We start from the raw sequence: 22,750 nt of genomic DNA on the forward strand, positions 1-22,750 counted from the left end.
CATAGTCCCTGGGAAGCAGAGGTTGGCCTCAAACCCGGGTCCTCCCGCTCCAGCCCGTCCGCCCCTGCACTGTAATCTCGCAGTCGGCTCCGTTGTTTGTGGAAAGGCTTAGATTCGGCCGTTTTGTTTTCTTTAGAGACCCTCTGTTGTGACCCTTTGTTTTCCCCTCCTAAGCATCATTTTTCTTAGGCTGTGTATGTAGTCTAAGAAAAAGTCTTAGCCTTTCCATCAATGGAGGCATTTCTGCCCGAGCTCAGGGATGTTGGGGTTCGGTGCCACAGCACCGCAGTGAAGGGAACATGGAATACAGCGGGTCACACGAGTATTTGGGTTTCCCCATGCATATGAGAGTTATGTGTATGCCGTTCTGTAGTCTGTTAAACGTGCAGTAGCCAACCGACTAAAAGACAATGTACATGTCTTCATTTAAAAAAGAATGCTGTTGGAAAAATGGCTTCCTTGGTACAGGGTTGTCAGAAATCTTCAATTTTTAAAAACACAAATCTGTGAAGCACGATAAAGCTAATAAGCACCGCAGAGTGAGCTGTGCCTGTGTGCAGACAGACGGAGACACGGACATGGCGCACAGGGGTGCCCGGGCCTTCTGCTGCGTGCAGACAGACGGAGACACAGACACGGCGCACGGGGCGTCTGCCTCTGTGTTACACACGCGTGTGTTGTTTCAAAGGCATGAAAAGTGAGCGTGTGTGGGAAAGAGCAGTGGCGTGGCTGGCCTCATTGGTGCAAGAGGAAGAAAAAGAAAGTGAAGGGAAACCCACCTGTGCCCCAGAGCTGGTACCCGTGCAGACGGGTGGTGAGGCCTCGGCCCCCTCCCGTGTGGGCAGTGACCTAGGATGTCCCTGAATCCTGAGGGAGACCCTGGCACCCTGAGTGGTGGGCGCTCTTCCCAGTGCTCGGATGTGGTCCTGGGTGACATCCCAGCTCAGGGAATGACTCTGGACAATGGGGCCAATGCCCAGCTGTGGTCTGTGAACAGAGAGCCGCAGAGGGAGGACCAGTCTTTGCTCACAGGTTCTACAGCCAAACGAAGGGTCCCTGAGGGTCCGAGAGTCTGAGAACCAGGAACCCGGACGCCTCCTCATTTCCCTTCCCAGCTCTCTGGCCAGACAGCTTCCGCCTCCTCCAGTGTGGAAGGCGGTACCTTGCATTCCTTACCCCGGAGTGGCGTCTGGCCCCTCCGTGGCCGGCGTGGGGGTGAAGGTGCCTCAGCTCGCGACCAGGAGGAGAGCCTGCAGGCCAGCCCCCCTCTTGGGGTGGGAGCCGCTGCCGGCCCCTCACCAGCCAGGCTGTGGGGGTTAGCCCCTGAGGGCCCGGCCGCCCGCAGCCATGACACGTGCATCGTGACACCGTGCACTTGTGACGTATTGCAGGGACAACTTTCATTCTGAATTTGGAGGGGAAAGGGCGGTTACGGGACTGTCTGGACTGGAGCTGCAGGGGGTTGAGGAGCTCCCCCAGGTGAGGGGCTGGCCCCCTACGCCCTGCAAGAAAGCTGGGCTCTGTGGAGAGAGGGGGATGTCCCGGCATGTGGGGCAGGCGCCAAGCAGGATAAGGTACCCCAGTGTGGCCTTGCTGAGACGGAGCAGGCAGGGAGGCCTGAAGGCTGGGGCACTCAGCTGCGTCTGACCCTGGGGAGGGGGTGGCAGTTTGGCACATGTCGTTGATTTTGGAGAGATGGGAGCAGACCGGTACCACGGGGTGGATTTGAAGGGGCTAAGGGTGGGGGTAATGGAGTGATGACAGGGCCACAGGGAGGGTCACCAGGGTTGCATGGCCGTCCTTACTGAGGGAAGGGCAGTGAAGGCAGGTGAGAGGGTCGGCTTCAGGGGCTGAAGTGGGAGGCCCTCGTGAGCCCAGGGTGTGTGGGTTTCCTCTATAGTGACTGTTCTCAGCCTGGTGTCGTCTGTCTCTGTCTGCCTCCAGGGATGTGTTCCCACAAGGTTTGCCTGACGAGTATGCCTTTGTCACCACCTTCCGGCTCAGGAAAACGTCTCGGAAAGAGGACTGGTACCTCTGGCAGGTCATCGACCAGTACGGCATCCCGCAGGTGGGAGCAGCGCACCTTGTCTCTTGCACACTTCTGCCTCTTTCTCGTGGGGATGGCCTCACCCACTGTGTTCTCTCCAGGGGTCTCTGTTCTGGGCCCAGGAGGTGGAGAGTCTGGAGTGCCGAGGCCCAGGGACCCTGCAGGGGGTGTCACACCACCAGAGAGCGGCAGCCGCTTCCCCGTGACTGTCCAGTGCCTGGCACCCGGGTGGGGCAGAGGACCTCGTTCTTGGCTCGGGGACCCTCAGCCCAGCCAGGGAGGTGGCAGCCAGCCCTGCTGTCCTCGGCATGCGCTCTGTTAGCAGCGTGTTCATGGTGTGGTGGGGGACACGGGCTCAGAGCCAGCAGGACCTGGGTTTGTGCCTTGTGTCTGCTCCTTTCTGGGTGTGGGCTCGGGGACTCACGCGCTTTCTGGGTCTTGCTGTTCTTAGCCCGAAAATGGAAACAGGATGCCTGCCGTGTCTGGTTGGTGGAGGCATCGGGGGAATAATGTCTCTGAAGTGTCTAGAACACTGACTGAGTGTAAGACAGTTTTTTTAAATGATGTTCTTTGGTTTTACCTTGGATGGAGCTCTGAAGCCCATCTTTGCCCACCTCTGGTGCATGGGGCTCTCCATTCCCATCAACCACACACAGCAGAGCCAGGAAGGTCTCATCTCCAGGCCCACGCCAGCAACACAGTACGTTTGTTTGAGATGCAGGTGACACTACTTTTTGTGCTCTGCCAAACCCCGAGCCCCGCTTCCTCGGAGTCCGTGGGCCCGCCGTAGCTGTATCACCGCCCTTGTCCTCTCTTGAGACTGAACTGTGTGGAGACGTCACCCATCTTCAGTTGGGGATGCTCGCTGTATTTTCATTTGGGGTTGAAATAAACCAGAAACATGCTCAAGCCACGGGACCACGGCAGCTGCTCTCACAGGCTGCTCCTGAGAGAGGGCTGTGCCCAGCAGCCAGCTCCCCTCCCTGCAGTTGGAGCTGGACCCTGACGCCATGCACGGGTCTCACCCGCACTCACCCACACTCAGTAGGAGCTGAGGGTGGTCCCGAGTGCTTTGCAGATCTTCACACGGTCCTTGGGGCAACCCTGTGGGCAGGTTCTACGCTGCCATCTTACAAGGAGGGCCTGAACCATGGCGAACTGAGGCACCTGCCTGTGTCTTCGTGGCTCATGAGGAGGGGAGGTGGGGTTTGAACCCAGGCCATCAAGCTCCAGATTTGTGTTACCCACCGTGCCCCGCGGGCTCCGGCCCATGAGTTAGTCCTGCTGAATGCCTTTCCTGCAGCATCCTGGTCAGACTAAGGTGCGTAACCGCCCTCAGGCTTGGCTGCCAGGTGGCCTGGTTTCCTCAGTGTGGGAGGCTGAGTGGAGGAGTGAGATTCTTCTCCAGAGGCTCTTTTTCCAGAGAGCAGGCAGCTCATCATAACCCTCAGCCGCCCCCGTCTGCAGACACGCGGGTCTGGTGTCTCCAGTTTTTAGGGGTCCAGTGCCATGACATTCCTGTGGGGCGAGCCCACACCACCCCTGCAGTCAACATCCTCTTCCTTCAAGGCGTGTGCAGAGCTGTGTTCTCCCTGCCGGCCGTGGCTGCCTCCTCTCCTCCTTCTGCTGGAACGAGCCACGGGCTGCAATTCTGGAGACAAGTGCGGAGGCAGAACCTGCCCAGGAAAACTTTAGGCTCATTTTCAGAGAGGCACCCGGCAGTTCCATTCCATTGAGCCAGCCCCGGAGAGTGCCTGGCCCTGGAAGTGCCCATGGTGGCCACCCCAGGCCTTGGCGGAGTCCTGGCTGGACACAGGAGAAATGGACCACGGCCAGGAGAAGACAGTCTGTGAGCAGAGTGGTGTTAGCAATATTCCCCCGCTTCTGGAGCCATTGTAGACCTGTAACAGGACCTAGGTTTTTATATCCATGGTATTTACATCCACCCTTGGCAGGTGGCATTCCCCAAACTTGTCATTTGGAGAGGCCGAGGAACATCCATTCATTCCAGATACGACAAAGGGGCAGGAAGAGGAGAGGCTGGCAATGGAGCAGAGTGTGGCGGGTGGTGAGAGGTGGGCTCAGGTTGGGGTGGGGGCCAGGTTTCATAGCCTCGTAGGCCAGTGTCAGGACTTAGACTAGGCGCTGGGAGGCAGGCAGGCCTTGAACAAGAGCCTAGGGGACTGGAGTCCTCTCGGCAGGAGATGGTGTTGACTCTGACCCCCTAGTAACAGTGACTTGGGGAGAAATGGTTGGATTCTGGATATTTTGAAAATAGAATCAGCAGGGTTTGCTGATGGATCTGAGCCGTGAAGTGCCTTCCTGAGCCCCAGCTAATACTGTAGATACGGGACTCAGGCCCTTGGGCCCTCCTCTGCTCTGTATTGTGCTAGAAGGAAGAAGAACATTGACAAATAAACCTACGGCCTCAGGAAGCCCCCGCGGTGGCTCAGGGATACAGGGCTCAAACAGCTGAAACGAACTTCAGGAAATGGCAGACCACGTTTCATCATGGAGCGTTAGATGATGTGTGTGAGACGCTCCAGGTTATTAGTCAGGGATTTGTAGTTTGGTTTTCCACCCTAACCCTAATGTATCAGCAGGCAAGGTAATTAGAGAGAAATCTTAGGTCCCCCTTGGCTGTACTGAAGCCACGTGGGGCCCAGACAGAAACCAGAAAACCCCGGGTGGTGTAAGCACTGTGGCTGATCCTCCGCAGGGCGGTGGGTACCTTCTTTTACCCTCGGGCTCTCATTCAGTCGTTCATTCAGTCCCTGGCTACTGAGAGCTGCTGTGTGGCCTGCCTTGTCCTGGCCCCTGGGTTAAAGAGATGCCAGCTTGAAAGCAGAGTGTGGAGCAGGCAAGAAACGGGGACAAAATAAATGAATGAGATACTTGCATACACTGACCCGAAGTGCTGTGACAAAAGTAACTAAATTACCTCGCCTGAGGGCGTGTGAGCAGGTCACCAGGTTAGATCCAGTTACGTGTGTGTGTGTGTGTGTCAGAGGCGGCGTCACCGAGGTGACATCTTTGAACTGGCTTACTTGATTTGGTATAGCTAGTATTTAGAACAGTGCCTGGAGTATAATAAATGCTGCATAAGTGTTTTACGTGTGTGTTAATTCACTTAATCCTCATAAGAATTCTGTGAAGTAGGCGCTGTCATGGGTGCCATTTTACACATGAGGAAACAGTACAGAGAGGTTGAACAACCTGCCCAAGGTCACACAGCTTAGAAGTGACTCGGTTGTAGGCGAGCAACAGACAGCCCAGATTCGTGAAGCGTGTTTCAGCAAAGTGTCCAGGATTAACGGAGCTGATGAGGTTAAGGGTCAGGGTTAAGGACACCAGTGAGAGAGATTGCCACATCCTGGAATTAGCAACAGCAGGAAGCTTCCGCCCAGAGCCAGGGCAGCCTGGGCAGGGGAGGTTGGTGGTTAGTGGAGACGGTGAGTTCCAGAGTCATGGAGGAGGGAGAGCTCGCAAAGAGCCATGGCAGGGGGAGGGTCATAGCCATCTGGAACCAGGGGAAGCAGGGCAGGGCAGGAAGTGTCAGTCTCAGAGCCTCTCTTCCTGCTCTTTGACCTCCGCTGCCAGACTCACTGGAAGCCAAAGGGCACAGGAGTCCAGGTGAAGAAGTCAGAGATTCTGGTCTGGGAGCCCAGATCCAGGCAGAGAGGGACGGAGCATGGGTATCAGCAATTGAAGCCTGACCCCGCAGAGACTGGACACGAATCTACTCACCCCACCCACACGCTCCGTGAGTGCCTGTCTTCCAAGCGAGGTTGGGTCCCCCACCTCCACGCGCTGCTGGAGTGTCGGGCTGGCTCACTCTGGCATCCCTGACACCTGACAGGTTGCTTACCCGTCACAGAGGATGCTCAGCAAATAGTGTGCCAGCCTGTAGATGCACATTTATTCATTCATTCGTTCATTCATTCTTAAAAAACAGAAAAATAAACGTTTGTTCCAGAGTTTTCCAGGCATTTTGCAAAGGGCTGAGGGGGCATCCAGTGCAAAAGACAGGCATGGTACCTGACACGAATTACTTTATTCTAATGGGGCTTCAATTTTATCCTCAAGGTAAGAGAAGTGGGGGTTAATGGACGAGGTCTCAGGCTGGCACCCGGCATCCGGACATGAATATGTTTCGTTTTGCAACCTGGGGTTTTAAAAGGTGCTGAATCCAGTCAGGGTTTCTGGTCAGTCTCACAGCCCAAGCCCTTCTGCACCAGTGGCCTCGCAGTCTTACAGGCGCTCCTACCAGCAGAGCCCCTCTGGGCATTTAAGGTTTCAACCCCTGGATTAATGTGTGAGCTCAAGTCTTCCATTTAGTTTAAGGCTGAGGACAGCCTGCCCGGGAGGTATCAGTAGCATTATGTTGAGGAGAAGCCAAGGCTTAGGGATGTGAGGCGATTTGCCCGAGGCTGAGCAGCTGGTAAGGGTCACAGCCAGGATCTGACTCAGGTTTGTCAGGTCTGACTCTGATCTCCCCTCCCCACCTGCCTGCCCCTCTCTTGGTCCCCTGCAGCTCAAGGAGCCCCTGGTTCTCTCATCCCCAGGTGTCCATCCGGCTGGACGGCGAGAACAAGGCCGTTGAGTACAACGCTGTGGGCGCCATGAAGGATGCCGTCAGGGTGGTCTTCCGAGGTCCCCGGGTCAGTGACCTCTTCGACCGGGACTGGCACAAGGTGGCCCTGAGCATCCAGGCGCAGAACGTCTCCCTGTACATTGACTGTGCGCTGGTGCAGACGCTGCCCCTGGAGGAGAGGGAGAACATCGAAATCCAGGGCAAGACCGTGATGGGCAAGCGCCTCTATGACAGCGTGCCCATCGACGTGAGTACCGGCCCGCCTCCGCGGCCGGGGTCCTGGGGCCCCCAGGGAGGGCCTCCGAGCCAGGTGCCCCCGACGTCCCCTCACCTGCCTGGCCCGTTTATCAGGGCATCATCTTAGACTGTCCTAGATGGGAGGCCCTGACTCAGAAAACGGCTGTATCCCCACCACACTCATGCCTTCCTCTGGTTATGTAGCCGTTTCATCAGTCGTTTCTCACCTACACACTGAGCGCCTTCTGTGTGCCCGACACTGTGCTCAGCACTGGAGACACGGGACGTAAGTCTGCATCTATGTGTAGGCTTGGCAGAGAAGAGTGAAACTTCCTTCCAGAGTTTTCCAGGCATCTTGCCAAGGGCTCAGGTAGGGACAGAAAGGGAAATAGAGTTATAAGGTTCCTTGTAGATTTACATAGACACTCTTTCCCCTTTCTTCTCGGATTGTAGAAAGCTTGGAAACTCTAGGAAAGTATATGGGAAATAAGTAAAACTCATCCCCAGCGCACCGCGCAGGGGAGCGGCTGGGACGGGTCAGTGCCTGGACGGCGGTCCTGGCACCACCTCCCTGCCAGTGTTCTTCCTCTCCCCCCGACTTCCTTTCTCTCCTTTTCACTTTCTTGTAGTCTTTCTTTCTTTCCTCTAGAAATGCATTCCCACACCTGTCCATGCAGACACGCACGCAGGACACATGCCCACTTACCTGCCGTCATCAGGCTGAGGTCAGGTCAGCTTTATCCCCCACGGCCGGAGGCAGCCCCTGCTTCCCGAGAAATGACTAGCCCATGGTCTGGACGGGCTCTTCCCCAAACTATTTCTTTGATTAGTTTACACTTCTGGGCATATTCATTATCAAATACTGTGTTGTTGGACGTGTGCTGGATTCCTTTGAAATTTATGTAAATGATGTCCAGCATACTTAGCCACATCTTGCTTTTCTGTTCTCAAGATTCTGTGTCTAAGCTTTTGTTCCTTCTTTTAGCTGCTTCGTAATACTTTATTTTGCTTGTTTGTATCCTGTTAGCGGAAGTTTAGATTGTTCTGATATTTCACCATCATAATCGGGAAGCCTTTGGGTGTGAGCAAAGGTGGAACATTTGCAAAGGGCTTTCCTCATGGAGGAGACAGGGTGACACTCTTGAGGCTGGAGATGCAGGCCAGTGAGAGAGTTCCTCTGGGGTGCGTACCCTTGGGTTCAGTGACGAGATTGTAGGGTAAACAGTTTTTGCCTTTCCAGCACATTTTAACTTCTCAACAAAGTGACAGAACATTTATGTGCCTAACAGCAGTATAGGGAAGATTTCCTTAGATCCTCACCAACACTTTGATAGTTTTTTTTTTTGACATTTTCGCTGTTTTCCAATCAAAACAGTAGATTACAAATATTGTCTGTATACAGATTTCTTAACGTGAAGGCGAGAGTGAGTTGGTCAGAGGTACTATGAAGGGGCGCGGTGGCGTTTTACTGTGGTCTCCGTCTGCGTCTCCGCGGAGCTCAGAAGTCCTCCCACGAGTGTGCTGATTGCCCACTTGACTTCCGCTTCATGCTGGCTCACAGCATTTGACTGTTTTTACAATGATGATGCTTTTTTTGCAATTATTTCTAAATAATCTGTATATATTCTGGACACTAACTGCTTATATATTATATATATTGCAAATATTGTTTCCTGATCTGTCGAGGGCAAACCATAAACTTAAAAAAATGAGTCTGTTTGACTACATCCAGATTCAAGAAATGGTATTATGGGCAAAAGACACCATAATCAAAGTGATAAAGTCTGTTGTAATTTGCTTTGTTAGGTAAACACTAGATTGCAAATACTGTCTGTGTACAGATTCCTTAAAGTGAAGGCGACAGTAAGTTGGACAGAGGTCCTAGAAAGGGGAGAGCTGGGGGGTGAGGAGAGGGCAGGAAGCCCACCCACTAAAACTGCAGCTCACGCGCCAGCCCCGTCCCCGCCCAGCTGTCACGGCACACGGAGTCCCGCACCGCCCGTGTCCTTGTACCTGATACCTGTACCCGGTACCGGGGAGCCCCAGAGCCTGGTGTCTGTCAGTGGAACCCTGTGCCCACCTCCTGTTTCCTGTTGGGTTCCTAGACTAAAAACGAATCCTGATGAAATGCAGGGAGAGCGAATCAATATCAGTAAGTCCCTTGCTCCTTTGCAAGCCTTCTAAAAGCGAGGCTGGGGTACTTGTGACCACAGGGCTTGGGGCCTGGACACAGCAGGGAGAGACCACAGTGTCCTGTGGGTGTGCCTGCACTGGACCGCGCATCTGTGACCCCTGGGTCTTCACCACACCCGGCGCGTCAGTGTCAGCATCCCCATCCAGCAGGAGAGGAGACCGAGCTTCAGGGGATCAGGGTCTTGCCCAGCTGCTCTGAGAGAAGAGCAGAGCTGAGGCCCAGACCCCAGCCTGGCTGACCCCAGATTCTAAGCTCTCTGCTCCTGAATTGGTTTCCAGACTGTAGCCAGAAAAGGGCCACCAAACTGCATACGGTGGAACCCAGAGAGAGGCCGGGGAAGGGAGCGGTCCCTGCAGTAGTTCAGCACAGAACTGCTAAGGGGGCAGACATGAGCAGAGGTCTCAGAGTGGAGCGGGGGCCGGGGGGTGTCAGGAGGTGGACCCCTTGACTTGGTGGCGGTGGTGGGTGGAGAGGAAGGTGGGGGTGGCCAGGGCAGGGTGGGATTTAGGCAATCGGAAGGGACCCCTTCTGGCTCCCAGGCCCTGTTGCCCCACCGGGGAGCATCTCTGCAGGCCGCAGGCCACCCACGCTCCGCCCTGACCCTGAGCCTTTGCCTTTCCCCCCATCTCTGTCCCCGCCACCTGGCCAGACGGGCCCAGCTGCCGAACATATGCTCCTGCTGATGCAGACGGCAGGACCCTCTCTTTCAAACAGGCCTTGTTCAGAAACTTGACTCTGTGTTTTGTCCTTTCCTCCTGTCTGTGGGCCGGTGTCCCTGCAGGAAATACAACAGACGGACGACTGGAATTGTTATTGTTCCTTCTGAGCCAAGTCGGGGGGGGCGGGTTTACATCCACTGGTGCGTGTCCCAGAGCCCGGAGGACGAGGTCGGGCTGACCGCCGGCCTGGTCAGCGTGCTCAGGGCCCCCGAGTGCAGCACAGGCCGGAGAAGGACCCAGGGAGGTGCGAGGCCAGCTGCGCTCAGCATCAGCGTTTAATAAAATGAGCATTTCTCCGTCCATCGGTTCAGCCCTAGTTCCGTTCCATAAGTATTCTTCCGTGTGTGCGCGCCTTCAGCCGTTAATTCTGTGCCTCTGAGACCTCTGCTGCGTCAGGAGCTGCTCTGGGACTGGGGATACAGAGAAGGAGCAGAAACACGAGGGGCCTGCCTCACAGAGCTGAGTTCCAGCAGGGGAAGCCCTGTTTAAAGAGTAAACTGAGAGCCGCACACAGAATGATGGACCAGAGTGATTGCTGTGACTAGGATGTGCAGGGTGACAGGGACAGGGAGGGCCGGGCTCTGATGGGTGGTCACAGAGGGGGGAGGTGACAGGAGCCAGCCTCGTGAAGAGCAGGCAGGAGGACCTTCGAGGGGAAAGCAGGTGGGAAGACAGGGCTCCGGGTGGTTGAGGGATGCAGGCAGCGTGGGGAGCCCGGGGAGAGACGGACACACACATGTACACCCGTCGTGCAGTCCGCCCTGCTCACGCTAGCCGTCTGCACCAGGAGCCGTGTGGTGGCGAAGGGGCCCATGAGCCCTTCCTGACAGTAGAGGGAATGCATGAGTTAGCAGTAGCTACATAACGAATACCCCCCCCCAAAAAAAAACCCAACACCAGATGGAGACTACAGAGGTGTTTTGTCTCGTAGTTTCTGTGGGTCTGGGATCTGGGAGGGGCCCAGCTGGGTGGGTCTTGCAAGAGTCACCAGCAAGCTGTTGGCTACCGCTGCCGTCACCCTGAAGTTCAGGCGGGGCTGAAACACCGCCTCCCAGCTCGCTCCGGGGCTTGCTGGCCACCTCCTGGGGGCCGCCTGCTGGGGGCTGCCTCCATGGGGCAGCTCCCAGTGTGGCAGCTGGTGACCCCCAGGCTGAGTGATGTGTGTGTGTGAGAGAGAGAGAGACACTGGAGACAGAAGCTAGTGTTTCTGTGACCTGGTCTTGAGTGACACGCCATCACTTCTGCCATGTTCTGTTCATGAGAAGCCAGTGACCAGGCCCCCCTGCACTCAAGGGGAGAGGGATGGGGTTCCATCTCTTGCAGGGGCATCAAAGAATCTGTGGGCTTATTTTTAAGACGGCTGCTCAGGGGATGCTTCAGCATGGTTTTGGGGGTGACTAGGAGTTTGCTAGTTGCTCAGGGACTTTCCCAGAAGAGGGGCCACATGCAAAGGCATGGGCTTGAGAAGCCGTGAGGTTGAATGTTGTAGATGGTGGGTGTGGAGTGCAGAGAAATAGACCTGGAGAGGCAGGCAGAGCCGGTTCTGGGGGCCTGACCATCCTCCAGAAGTCCTGGCTTCATCTGCAGACTCTGCAGACATGCACCTGCAGGGGCGTGTGCACGTGTGTGTAAGTGTGTGTGCACACGTTGTGTATACACGTGCATGTGTGTGTGTGTGACTCCACAGCTCCTTTATGTTGTGTTAAGGGGCTGTGGTATTAAGGAAGGCAAGAAGCAAATTTTTAATATAAGAAGCTCACTGAAGCCACCACGTGGAGATGCCTGGAGAGCTGAACATAGGAGTACAGTGAACTTTTGGAGACTGTTGGCGATGGCATCACAGTGGGGGCTTTAAATGACAGCAGTGACAGCGGGTAGGGAGGGGGGTGCGTGTGACGGGGCGCCGGGGGGGTCGTAGCGCACTCGGCAGAAGACGGCGCTGCCTTTCACCTGTGCTGCCTTGTCTCCTTGTCCTTGGGGCGCCCACTGCTAGAAGGAGGAGCTGTACGTAGGTGACACTTAGGCTCCTTCTGAAGTCCACCTCAGGGTCAGACCACTGCGGGCCCTGAGGAGGACGTGGGCCTGCCTGAAGCCAGGGCGGAGTCTGGGTCCCACAGCCCCCAGCCTCACTCTCTGTCCTGCCTCCCCCAGTTTGACCTCCAGCGGGTTGTGATCTACTGTGACTCCCGACACGCAGAACTGGAGACTTGCTGTGACATCCCATCGGGTCCGGTGAGTCGAGACCCTTGCCTGGAGGGGTTGGGAAGAAACGGCTCCCTGGCTCCCTGAGGAGGGGGTGTCCAGGGCCTAGGAGTGGGGGATGCCTGCCATCAGAATGAGACCTGGGACGGGGCCCAATGGGCCCCACTAGGGTTCTGTTTCCTGGCCAAGCAGGGTGTGGGTCAGGGGAGCGGGTCTTCAGGTCCACCTGGGCCTCAGTCAGCACCCCCTGAGGCTGTCGTTCCAGCGATGAGGCCCAGCCCCGGGAGCAGAGGCAGAGGCGGGCAGCGGGTCCCTCGGAGGGAGTGGCACCCCTGCTGCCAGCGCTCGGAGGGGGAGGAGGGCTGGTCAGCGGGACGGGAGGCAACACGGGCCAGGGCTCTGAAAGGCGGGACCGAGTGGAGCGTGGCCTGGACCCTCCGTGTCATTCTGCCTCTCCCCAGGACCTCCTCAGCCCTGCCTCTGTCCAAGTGCTGCCCTCCCCCCGATCTGTACCAAGCGCCAGTCCCAAGGCTGCTTGGAAGGTGGGACTAGTCTTGCCCCCCAGGGTTGCAGGCTCGTATCCAGGTACAGGGCTGGCCCAGTCCCGGGGCACCGTGCACGCTCGGTCAGTGTGTGCACAGGCCCCTGGGGGCAGTAGTTACCAGAGCTGGGGGTTTAGGTGAGAGTGAGGCAGAGGGGAGGAAGGAGAGGGGGGAAGGCAGATCAGGGCAGGAGAGAGTGAAGGGAAAGGAAGAAGGGAGGAGGAAGGCAGAGAGGGAGGGTGGAGAGTGGTGAAGGTAAGGAAATAAGTCATTGTCGAGCGCCTCCTGGGTCCCTGTGTCCGAGACACTGAGCTGGATGCTTTAGTCCCATCCCGTTAAATCCTCCTCCACCACATTATGACGGAAACACCCTTGTCCCCATTCTGCAGAGGTCAACACTGAGGCTCACAGAGGCTAAGCTCGCAGGTGCTGAGAGGCCAGTGAAGAGGCTGAGACAGGTTGGCCCAGGCCAGTCTGACTCCAAGGCCTGGGGGTACCAGGACCTGTGGTGGTCAGACATTCCTTGCCCTCCTGTCTCAGGCTCCAGCGTCCTCAGGGTTCCTGGCTCCCGTTTGCCTGTGCCAGGTTCCAGGGAAGCTCCAGAGAGTGGTGCAGGGCTGGAGGTCAGGTTCTGACCTCTGGGCTTTCCTTCCAGTGCCAGGTGACCGTCCTGACGGAGCCCTCACCCCCACCCCAGCCGCCTCCCACCTCTGGTAGTGAACAGATCGGACTTTTGAAGACCATCAACTGCTCCTGCCCACCTGGAGAAAAGGTACCATCTACGGGGTAGCCAGTAGAAGGAGCAGTGGAGGTGGGAATTTCCCATCATGCACGTGGTCTGCCAGGTCACGATGGCCCCAGACCCCAGATGACCCCCTGTCAGGGGACTGTTCTTGCTCCTTGGACATCTCCTTTCTTGATTTTTGTGCACAGTGGGAGGGGAGCTCCTCAGACCCAGCTCTGATGAACATTTTCCTGAAGCTAATCATGTACTCCCAGGGTTCCTCTGCCTCCTACTGGTGTCCTCTTCATTCATGTGCGTCTAAACAAGCCAGATTTGCTTTGAGAGTAAGTCTCAGAAGGAGCACTGCGTGAGGGTTAGGTGTGCCCCATGGGGCGCACCCTCGTCCTTCCTCCTCAGAGTTTCCTGTAATTAGCCACGCCGTGTAATCTGAATGCATGGAAGACTAGAGTTTAATGCATCTTGTTTCTAATTTTAAACACTAGCGTGTTTCTTAGCACCACCGTCTCTGCCTGTTCGCCTGGGGGAGATGTCTCATCCAGTGCCTGAGGCCCTCGTCTGCTGTTTGCCTGTAGACCAGCGGCCCTTTTAATAAGATAACAAGTATGTCTGCTGTTTGAGCAGAACAAACAGACCAAAAAAGGGATGACAGGCGTGGCACTGTGCTGGAGATGGTCTCCATGAAGATCTGCTGGCTGGAGCCCGGGGCCTCCGTCTCCAGCGTCCCGTGTAGCCACTGCTCTCTTGCCCTCGCAGCTCCGGCCGGCGTGCAGGAGTCACTCCCTGACTTTGTGAGGCCCCGGGAGACACAGAGCAAAATACGACATCGTGGTGGAATGAAATGGCGTGGACACACTGAGAATTCCCTAGCAGTTCTCTCCCAGTCAGCCCGTCTGTCCTGGCCTCCCTCGTTTCCTCTCCTCTGTCCCCCTCACTCCCTCTGTCCTTCTCTCCACCCAGGGGGCTCTCAGTCAGGTGGGGCTGTCATCTGGGGCCCAGCTTGCCGGAGGCTGCAAGGAGCCAGCTCAGCCAGGCTGTGAGTGGAGGCTCTCTCTGGGCAGTGGATGGAGCTGGGCACCCCCGGCCTGGTGCTGGATCAGGAGTGGGGGAAACGAGGGAGGGGCCGGCCGGGGCACGCAGGGCGCTGGGCGGGGCTCCTCCGCCAGCACCGCAGGCTCAGGGCGGGCCACAGACAGAGTCGATCTGGGTCTCGCCTGTCAGGGTAGTAACAGGTGCAGCTGTCCAAGCGCAGTCCTTTTGAATCCTTGTTTTCCTTTAAAACCCCCTAACGAGAAGGGTTTGGATCACGAGTGTGCAGACTGTGCCCAGCTGGTGGGTGGGCACTAGCTCGCCCAGTTCATGGTTTCCCCAGAGTCCTGCCGTGGCCATGTCCCACCGAGGCCACTGTGGTCCCTGGCAGGAACCCCAGGGAGGGAAGTCTGGGCTTGAGCAGGCCTCCCACCTCCCTTCCCACCCTCCAGCTCGCAGACACCTGCTGGATGGCCACCAACCTCCTCGGATTGGCTTGTAGATCCCCTCCCCCACCGCCCCCACTCTGGGTGGCCCTGGTGTGTCCCAGTTGCTTTTCTAGCCTCAGCTCACTCCACCTTCCCCTCCCAATCCCCAGGCAGCCAGAACTTCCTGCTCCTTGGAGCGCGTGGTCTTTGTTGCCTCCCAGAATTTCCATTTGCAGCATCTTCTGCCTGGGGCATCTTTCCCCAGTTCCCCCTTTTTTTATCTTTAATCCTGCTCTCCTTTCAAGACCTGCCCAGAGAATCCTCCTGTGAGCACATTATTGTCTGTATGATTCCCTCCTCTCTCCCTCCCTTCATCCCTTCCTCCCTTCCTCCCCTCCTTCTCTCCTTCCACGGTTCACATCCACCCATTCAATGATTGTTTGCTCAGGCCCTGCTGTCTGTGAGACATTATGACCCTTTCTCTCCCTCTTCTTCCATCCACCATGACAGCGATCACGTTGGATTGAAAAGGTCTGCTTGTCCTTACTTCCATAAGCCATACGTTCCCGATGGCAAAGACTGAATCTTCCTGTGTCTATTTTCTGCCACTGGTATTATTAAATAGTGGTTGAACTGATGGATTACGCGGGATACGAAGGATGGGGAGACGGATGGCGGGTGGAAGGTGGGAGAGAGGGATGAAGGAACACACCCTTTCTTTCTCACTGGCAGGACAGGGTCTCACTGGTCAGGATCACCAGTCAGCCTTCCAGGGCCCAGCCTCAAACTGCGGGTGGCATCACCCAGTGATCCATTCCGTTACTCACTCAGTCATTCTTGTTTTTGAGAATAAACACGAAGCACCCACTCTGTGCTGAGCACTGAGATTATAGGTGCATAGGACATGGTCCTCAAAAGTCCTGAGGTCTGCTGTCTGGCTGGGGCTCTGGGACCTCCGGAGGTCAGGAGGCCAGACCAGGCCTGGGGAGCTCACTTACCATCGGGCCAGCTCGGGAGCCTGCCAAGTACTGGGGGTAGGAAGGGCCTGCGTCTCCCCTCTCCCCAGAAGGGCCACGTGGAGGAGCTCTGACAACCCCTCACTAAGTCGGTGTTGCCTCTGCCTCCTCCTGCTTCAAATCCATAGAAAATTACCGCACGGGGCCCAGGGAGTCCGAGGGTTCTCTCCTGGAAGGAAGAACTCTGGTCACGGGCAGGCTTGACTTCTGACGGCTTAAATCTTCGATTCCGTTTACAAAACATTTCCATTATTCACCTCCGCCTGGTGCCTTTTGGGTCCACACGTTCAGACTCATCCTGGTGCGCATGGGCTGTGTGGCAGTGTGAGCGCTCGCTCTCTCTCTCTCTCTCTCTCTCTCTCTCTCTCTCTCTCTCTCACACACACACAATGTTCATCTCCTCTTCCATGTATAAATGACACCTATGAATGAGTTTTTAAAATATAGATTCTTGAAGTCGCTGAATACACGGCCATGACTGTGACGCGCCTGTACGCTGTCTTCAGTGGTGGGTGGCGCACACGTGCAAACAGGTGTGGGGCCCCGTTTCTTTTTGTTTATGTGGTGAGATTGACATACAGACAGCTGTGTGAGTCGTGTGGCCTTGTGTTTAGCACGGCGTTTACCTGCCTCTCCAGCTTAACAGATCCCATTTTTAAATCCAGTGATAAGACCTCTCACAAATCAAATAGCGCATATTTTAAAAAGTGAATCACGTTTGCATTTAGAGGTTGCCTCTGGGTACGTTTTGTGAGCAAGTGGAGCGGACCGCGTGGCCCTTTAATTGCAGTGGTGGCGCATCAGGTGAAAACAGCCTGCAGGGGCCCCCCTGCTTGTTCCTCCTTCCTCCCCCAGTGGCCGTGTTGGGGGCCGTGTCCCAGCGCCCCACGGAGGCCGGCAGCCTGAGAACCGGGGCTCTCAGCTCCAGTAAACGCGGCTGGCGGAGGGACGGGCTGCTGCGCGTGTGGAGGGGACAAACAGCAGGCGCAGAGAGAAGGGAGAGGCACTAAACCAGAGCCTTACTCGTTTTCTTTTTTCTTCCCTCCTTTAGGGCGAGAAGGGCTTCGACGGCCCCATGGGACTCCCCGGCCCAAAGGTCAGTGCCAGAGCCGGCAGGGGTGCCCTCAGAGCCCAGGGTCCTGGGATTTGCTCTCTTTGGAAGAAAGAAAGAAAAAAAAAACACCGGCGCCGGCAGCGTGTTCGCTGACTGTCCTGCGGTGTTTTGCTCCTGGGCTTGTTGGGGTGCGGGGATAAAGCAGGTGGCGTAAATTGGGAGCCTCTGAGCATCTTCACGGCCCAGAGCCACCAGTTCTGTCTGACAGCATGAAGAGGAGTCTTTTCTTCCTTTGCAGATACTTTTCTCCTCTGTGTGCGCCTCTCTCTTCATGGACTGCCGTGGGGGTCCAGGGCCCTCCAGGGCACAGATGTACAGATGGCATAGTCGGGGGGCCCTGGTTGACCTCTGGCAGTTTCCAGAGCACCTTTGTGCTCTTGTCTGTGCTCACGACCGCATGCCCATTTCTCAGAGGAGGATCCCAAGGCATAAAGAGTACTGATGTTCTCATGTTAAGTGGCAGAGCCGGGGTCAACCCGGGGCTTCTGACTGTGCTCCTGGGGCGCTGGCCACACACAGACGCCAGGCCACCCCTGGGGTCAGGCACGTGGTGCTCTCATCCACTTGGCTGTCTCAGGATGCCCTGAGTTGGAGGAATTGGAGAAATTATTCAGATGCGCCCTCCCTCTCTAGGGGTGGGAGGCTTGGCCTCACGGTTTAGTTGGCAGTGACAGCATCAGCCTCTTCCAGGGAAATGGGGCAAGGTGGGCTGTGGGCAGCCAGTGTGGGGGAGCCTGGTTGGAGGACCCGACCCCACTCTCATCTCTGGTTTCCACCCCTCAGGGAGACGTGGGAGCCACTGGGCCGGTTGGAGCTCCTGGGCCCAAGGGAGAGAAAGGAGATGTGGTGAGTAGAGGGCCCTCCACGCAGCTGGCGTGAGGACCAGGTCTTTCCCCTAGAAATGGCTGGGCACCTCGTGCGTGCCGGCACCATGCCCCACGCCCCTGGGAGTGACGTCCAAGCCCCTCTCCACGAGGCACGGGCGGCCTGCTGCCGCTCCAGCCTCGTCCATCACCTCCCACCCCCGTCCCCAGAACTCTGTGCCCCAAATCAGCAGCTGTGACTCCCCAGACCGGTCATTTCTGCTCCTGGCCATCACACCTGTGCTTTCTTCTACCAGGAGTCGTCTTGCCCCCCGTCCAGCACCTCTTCCCCCGTCACCTCCCCTTTCTGGCTGGCTCACGCTTTCTCATCCGTCAGACTCCACTGTGTGTGGGTCTCCAGGGTGTCTTTCTGAGCCAGGTCGGCTCATACACCCGCTCCATGCTCCTGCGTCACTGGTGCTTCTCGGTCCCAAATCCGCTGACTCCCTGATACTTTGGTTTGTGGTTTGTCATCACAGCATCCCCAGTGCCTGGCCCAACACCAGCTGTGCTCATGGGGCCCTCGGCTGATGAGTGAGCTTGGGTGATGGTGGGTCAGGGAAGACTCACAGAGAAGAGCGATTCGTGGTGCGGAGCAGGGCTTAGGAGCCAAATGGCTGAGAGCAGATGCTGGCTCCACCAAGATACTTAACCTTTCAGCCTTCAGTTTCCTCATCTGTAAAGTGGGGAGGATAAAATTAACTGTCTGGTAGCATTATGGGGGCTATGTGAGTTAACACAGGAAAATGGTTTAGAACAGTGTGGAAGCGTGGTAAATGCTGTTGGTGCTCTTAGGATTTCCTGAGCAGGCAGGAGCCCTTAACCCTGCACGCTGCATCATGTCGCGTCAGTAGCACAGGTTTGGCGTCAGAGGGACCTCAGTAATTGCTCTAGTGTCATTAGCTGTGTGACTGCGAGCAGGCCTCTTAACCTCTCTGAGAACCTCAGATACTCTGTCAGCAAAACAAAGAAAGTAACAGCTTTGTGTCTATAGTGCCTGGCCCGTGGTGGATAGCCAGTGAATGAGAGCTGTCATTTTTGGGAGTGTAGTTGGGTTCTCGGTGCCTAGGGGGAACCCCGGATAACCAGGCAGCGCCTCCCCACTAGAAGGACTAGTCTGGCAGATACCCCCATGGTCATCCAGCAGCTCGTGATTGTAGCTGTGCCGCCTGTCCATCTCCCCAGGTGCTTCATGTCGGTTCTCTCTTTACTCCTTGAAAGGACTTTTTAAACGTAGTCCCATCACTTCTTTGATGGGAAGGACACAGAATTCTCAGACTTGCATGATTGCTCATGATCACACAGCCTGAAGGTGGCAGAGGCAGAATTGGAACCTGCGTCTGTTTCAGTCTCAGTACTGTGCTCACTGGAGAGCTGCTGCCCTGTACCAGCACTCACGCTGTGCCTGGCTCCGTGCACCATGTTTTGCAGATTTCAGGCTCGTGTAACCATGAGACCAGCTTGGTCAGGTGGGGCCTCGTGAAACGCCCAGCTTACTCATACACAGGAGAAAGGAGCAGGCAGCAGAAACTGCCTGTGGGAGGGCACAGACTTTGGGCTTAACAGACAAAGCCTGCAAAGTAGCCCTTATAATTACAGTCAAAGAACGAAAGGAAATCATCCTTAAGGAAACAGAGGAAAGTATATGGTGACCATGTCTCATCAATCACTGAGCATAAAGAGAGAGAAATTGTTAAAAAAAAAAAAGAAAAGAACCAAATGGAAATTCTTGAGTTTAGAATTACACTAACAAATGAAAAAAAACCACTAAAAAGATGAAAAAAGAGCCAGCATTCTTGAAAATAGATCAGTAGGGATTATGTAATCTTAAGAATAGAGAGAAAAAGTAATGAAGAAAAATGAACAGAACCTTGGAGAAGTGTGAGGGCCCGGAAGTGCATCAGTGTGCATGTAATGGGGATTCCAGGAGAGCAGAGAAGGAGCAGAGAAAACATTCAAAAAAGTCACGGATAAAGACATCGCAAATTATAGAAGAGCAGTAATTTACACATTCAGGAAGCATAATGAGCTCCGACCAAGAAAAACAAAAAGATCCATCCTTAGAAACGTCACGGGAAAGCATACCAGGAGAACTAGAAACTGACACCTTGTCATTCAATTTTTAAAAAATGCTAAAAGACAAAGCAAAAATTTGAAAGCAGTAAAAGAAAAATGACTCATATGTACAAGGAGACCCTATAAGATTATCCGTTGACTCATCACCAAAAATAATTGAGGTGAGAATGCAGGGGGGTGACAGACTCAAAGTAATAATTGTGATAATGTATCATTGGGCGTTCAACAAATATTTGTAACGGCAATAGCACGAACCAGGGGGAGGAGGGAGAGGATAACATGGGAGTGTTTCTGAGCCTCACTGGAAGTGAGTCAGTGTAAACCTGAAGTAGATCCCGACGGGTTAAGATGTAAGTGCTAAACCTAGAGCAACCTCCAAGGAGATAATTCAAAACTGTGTAGTGAAAATAAACTTACAGTTATTAAAATGTTACACTGAAAGTACTCATGTAATGGGAAAAAAAGAGGAGTAAATGAGGAATAAAGGAACAGAAAAAGTCCGGAGACATGCAAAACAAGAAGTTAAATGGCATATGTAAATAACTACATATTAAAAATGACATTGCATGTAAATGTATTAAACCAATTAAAAAACATTTTTTTCACACAACATAAAAACAAGATCCGGCTATACTGTGTCTATTGGATACACACGTTAGATTCAAATATATAATAAAGTAAAAGAATGGATAACATCCATTCTACCATTAGAAAACATAAATTGGGGTGACTATAGCAATAGCAGACAAAATAGACTTTAAAATCAAAAGGCAATAAAGAGGGACATTTTATAACAATAAAAGTGTCAATCCTTCAGAAATATATAGCAGTTATAAATGTATGTGCACCTAATGACAGAGCCCCCAAATACATGAAGCAAAGTTTGAGGACTGAAAGGAGAAATAATTCATTAACAATGGTTAGAGACTTCAGTAGCCTATTATAAATGATAGAATAAAGGAATGTGGAGAAGTTGGAACATTGGAATGTTGCTGGTGTAAAATGCTGTAGCTGCTTTGAAAAACAGTCTGGCTGTCCTTAAAGTGTTAAACACAGAATAACCATATGACTCGGCACCTCCTCTCCTAGGCACATATGCAAAAGAAATGAAACATGTTCATACAAAAACTTGCACAGGACTGTTCACAGGAGCATTATATGTAATAACTGAAAAGTAGAAACAACCCAAACGCTCATCACCTGATGATAGGATGAATGAACTGTCTTTTATATCCATGCAGTAGTATATTATTTCAAAATAAAGTGAAGTATTGATATGTGCTACAATACGGATGAATCTTGAAGACACTTTGCTAAGAAAACACTGGCTGTGAAGCCAGCCATCAGAGCCCACGTGTTGTACGGTTCTGTTTATATAAAATGTCTAAGAATAGGCAGATCTATAGAGACAGAAAGTAGAGAGCGTTTGCCCAGAGCAGGGGGTGGGGGGAAGGGGAGTGCCCACTAATGGGTATGGGGCTCTTTGGGGTGATGAAAATGCTCTCCAGTTGATGCTGCATAACTCTGTAAATATCCTTAAAAACGATTGAATTGTACACTTGAGGTGAATTATGTGCTGTGTAGATTGTAGCTCAATAAAGCTGATGCAGAAAAAAGAATAGTACCGTAATACTGAGCTGTTGGAAAAATTAAATGAGATAAAAGTCACGAGAATCAACACTCAGTAAGTAAGTGTTGTCTCTTAGAGGCTCCTTGGCAGAGCCGTGAGGAAGCACCCGGCTGCTTCAGATCCCAGGTGCTGCGGCCGCGATGCTCTGTAACAAACCTTTGCCTTCTGCTTTCCTTTTCTAGGGCAGAGGGCCTTTTGTCCAAGGAGAGAAGGGTGAAAAGGTAAGCCCCTCGCTGCTGTCTCCATCCTCCAAGGGCTGCGGGGTGGTCCGGGGGCAGGATGGAGGGCTGGGGTTCAGGAGAGTTGCGTGCTGCCTGGTAAGGATTTGGGAGGGAGGGAAGAGGTCTCCTGGGCTGAGTGCCCGGCCTCGGGGCGTGTCCTCCCCTGACCCAGGCGGTTGAAGCAGCGTGGACAGCGTGAGCACAGTGCAGGGGGGTGGGGGGGGAGGGCCTGTTTAGGGTGTGGGTGTCCCAGTGCCTGGAGCAGAGGGCGCGCGTAGACCATGGATACGAGCTGCGGGCGTGGTCTGCGGGCCAGCACGCGGGGCATTCAGTATCAAACCATGTTGAGGTCTTGTCCACAGCGGTGGGAAGGCCTTGGGCACTCCGGGGTGATCAGACACGTGGAGAAGGTTTGAATGGCAGATAGACGTGAGGGGAGAGACCAGAGGAACCTGGGGAACAGTCGGGGATTGTCACAGAAGGACGGAGGGGAGATGACGGCACAGGAACAGAGGAGGCGCCACGGGAGGCCTGTCCACCTCCTCCTGGATGCGAGTGCTGCGCCTTCTTTACCTTCACCACAGCGCGCACAGCGCAGCAGGTCCCAGGAAAGAGGAGAGCTTTCTTAAGTGCTAGCCTCTACAGAGAAATAAAAAGCAGTCCCCAGAAATGCCATTTTCCACTCACACCAGTGACTAGAAATACGTGTCCCATTTCCCAGGAGAGGCAGCTGCAAGACTTCGTAGCATACGTTTCTGTTGATTATTTTGCCAGAGTCCAGGCACGTGTAGACTCAGAGTGCAGTGTCATTGGACCCCGGGAAGGTACCATTACTTAGATATCATTATCGCATCAACCTGCTGCGTAGGGCTGGTTGTGTAAACCAGGTGCCACTCCGTTCAGTTACTGTGGAAATGGAGCCTTCAGCCCATGCTCTCTGTGTGGTACCTTTTATTGGGTTCTTTCTTGTCTAGAGAGTTACTCTGAGGAGGTAAATCAAGGATGTGCACACGTCCACCCCGCGTGTTCCAGCCAGCAGTCCAGCCAGTAGAACTTACCAGCCGGACTGGAAACGACCGCAATGCTATGTAGTGGG

The 22,750-nt window shown here is 54.5% G+C and overlaps 1 protein-coding gene across 5 annotated transcripts in view; it reads left to right on the forward strand.

The window, feature by feature from the left end:
* COL22A1 (collagen type XXII alpha 1 chain) overlaps window positions 1–22,750 on the forward strand; it is a 213,937-nt gene that overhangs the window by 48,463 nt on the left and 142,724 nt on the right. For all 5 annotated transcript variants that reach the window (XR_004132600.2, XM_031439674.2, XM_031439676.2 and 2 more), the window contains exons 6-12: window positions 1,945–2,068; window positions 6,613–6,888; window positions 11,943–12,023; window positions 13,191–13,307; window positions 16,802–16,846; window positions 17,648–17,710; window positions 21,616–21,654. Coding sequence is in view for 4 of the 5 variants with exons in the window: in XM_031439674.2 (XP_031295534.1) it covers window positions 1,945–2,068; window positions 6,613–6,888; window positions 11,943–12,023; window positions 13,191–13,307; window positions 16,802–16,846; window positions 17,648–17,710; window positions 21,616–21,654 (745 nt within the window). In the remaining variant the exon portion in view is untranslated. The remainder of the gene's footprint in view (window positions 1–1,944; window positions 2,069–6,612; window positions 6,889–11,942; window positions 12,024–13,190; window positions 13,308–16,801; window positions 16,847–17,647; window positions 17,711–21,615; window positions 21,655–22,750) is intronic.

Source organism: Camelus dromedarius, chromosome 20 (assembly GCF_036321535.1).
Source record: "Camelus dromedarius isolate mCamDro1 chromosome 20, mCamDro1.pat, whole genome shotgun sequence".
Lineage (NCBI taxonomy): Eukaryota > Metazoa > Chordata > Mammalia > Artiodactyla > Camelidae > Camelus > Camelus dromedarius.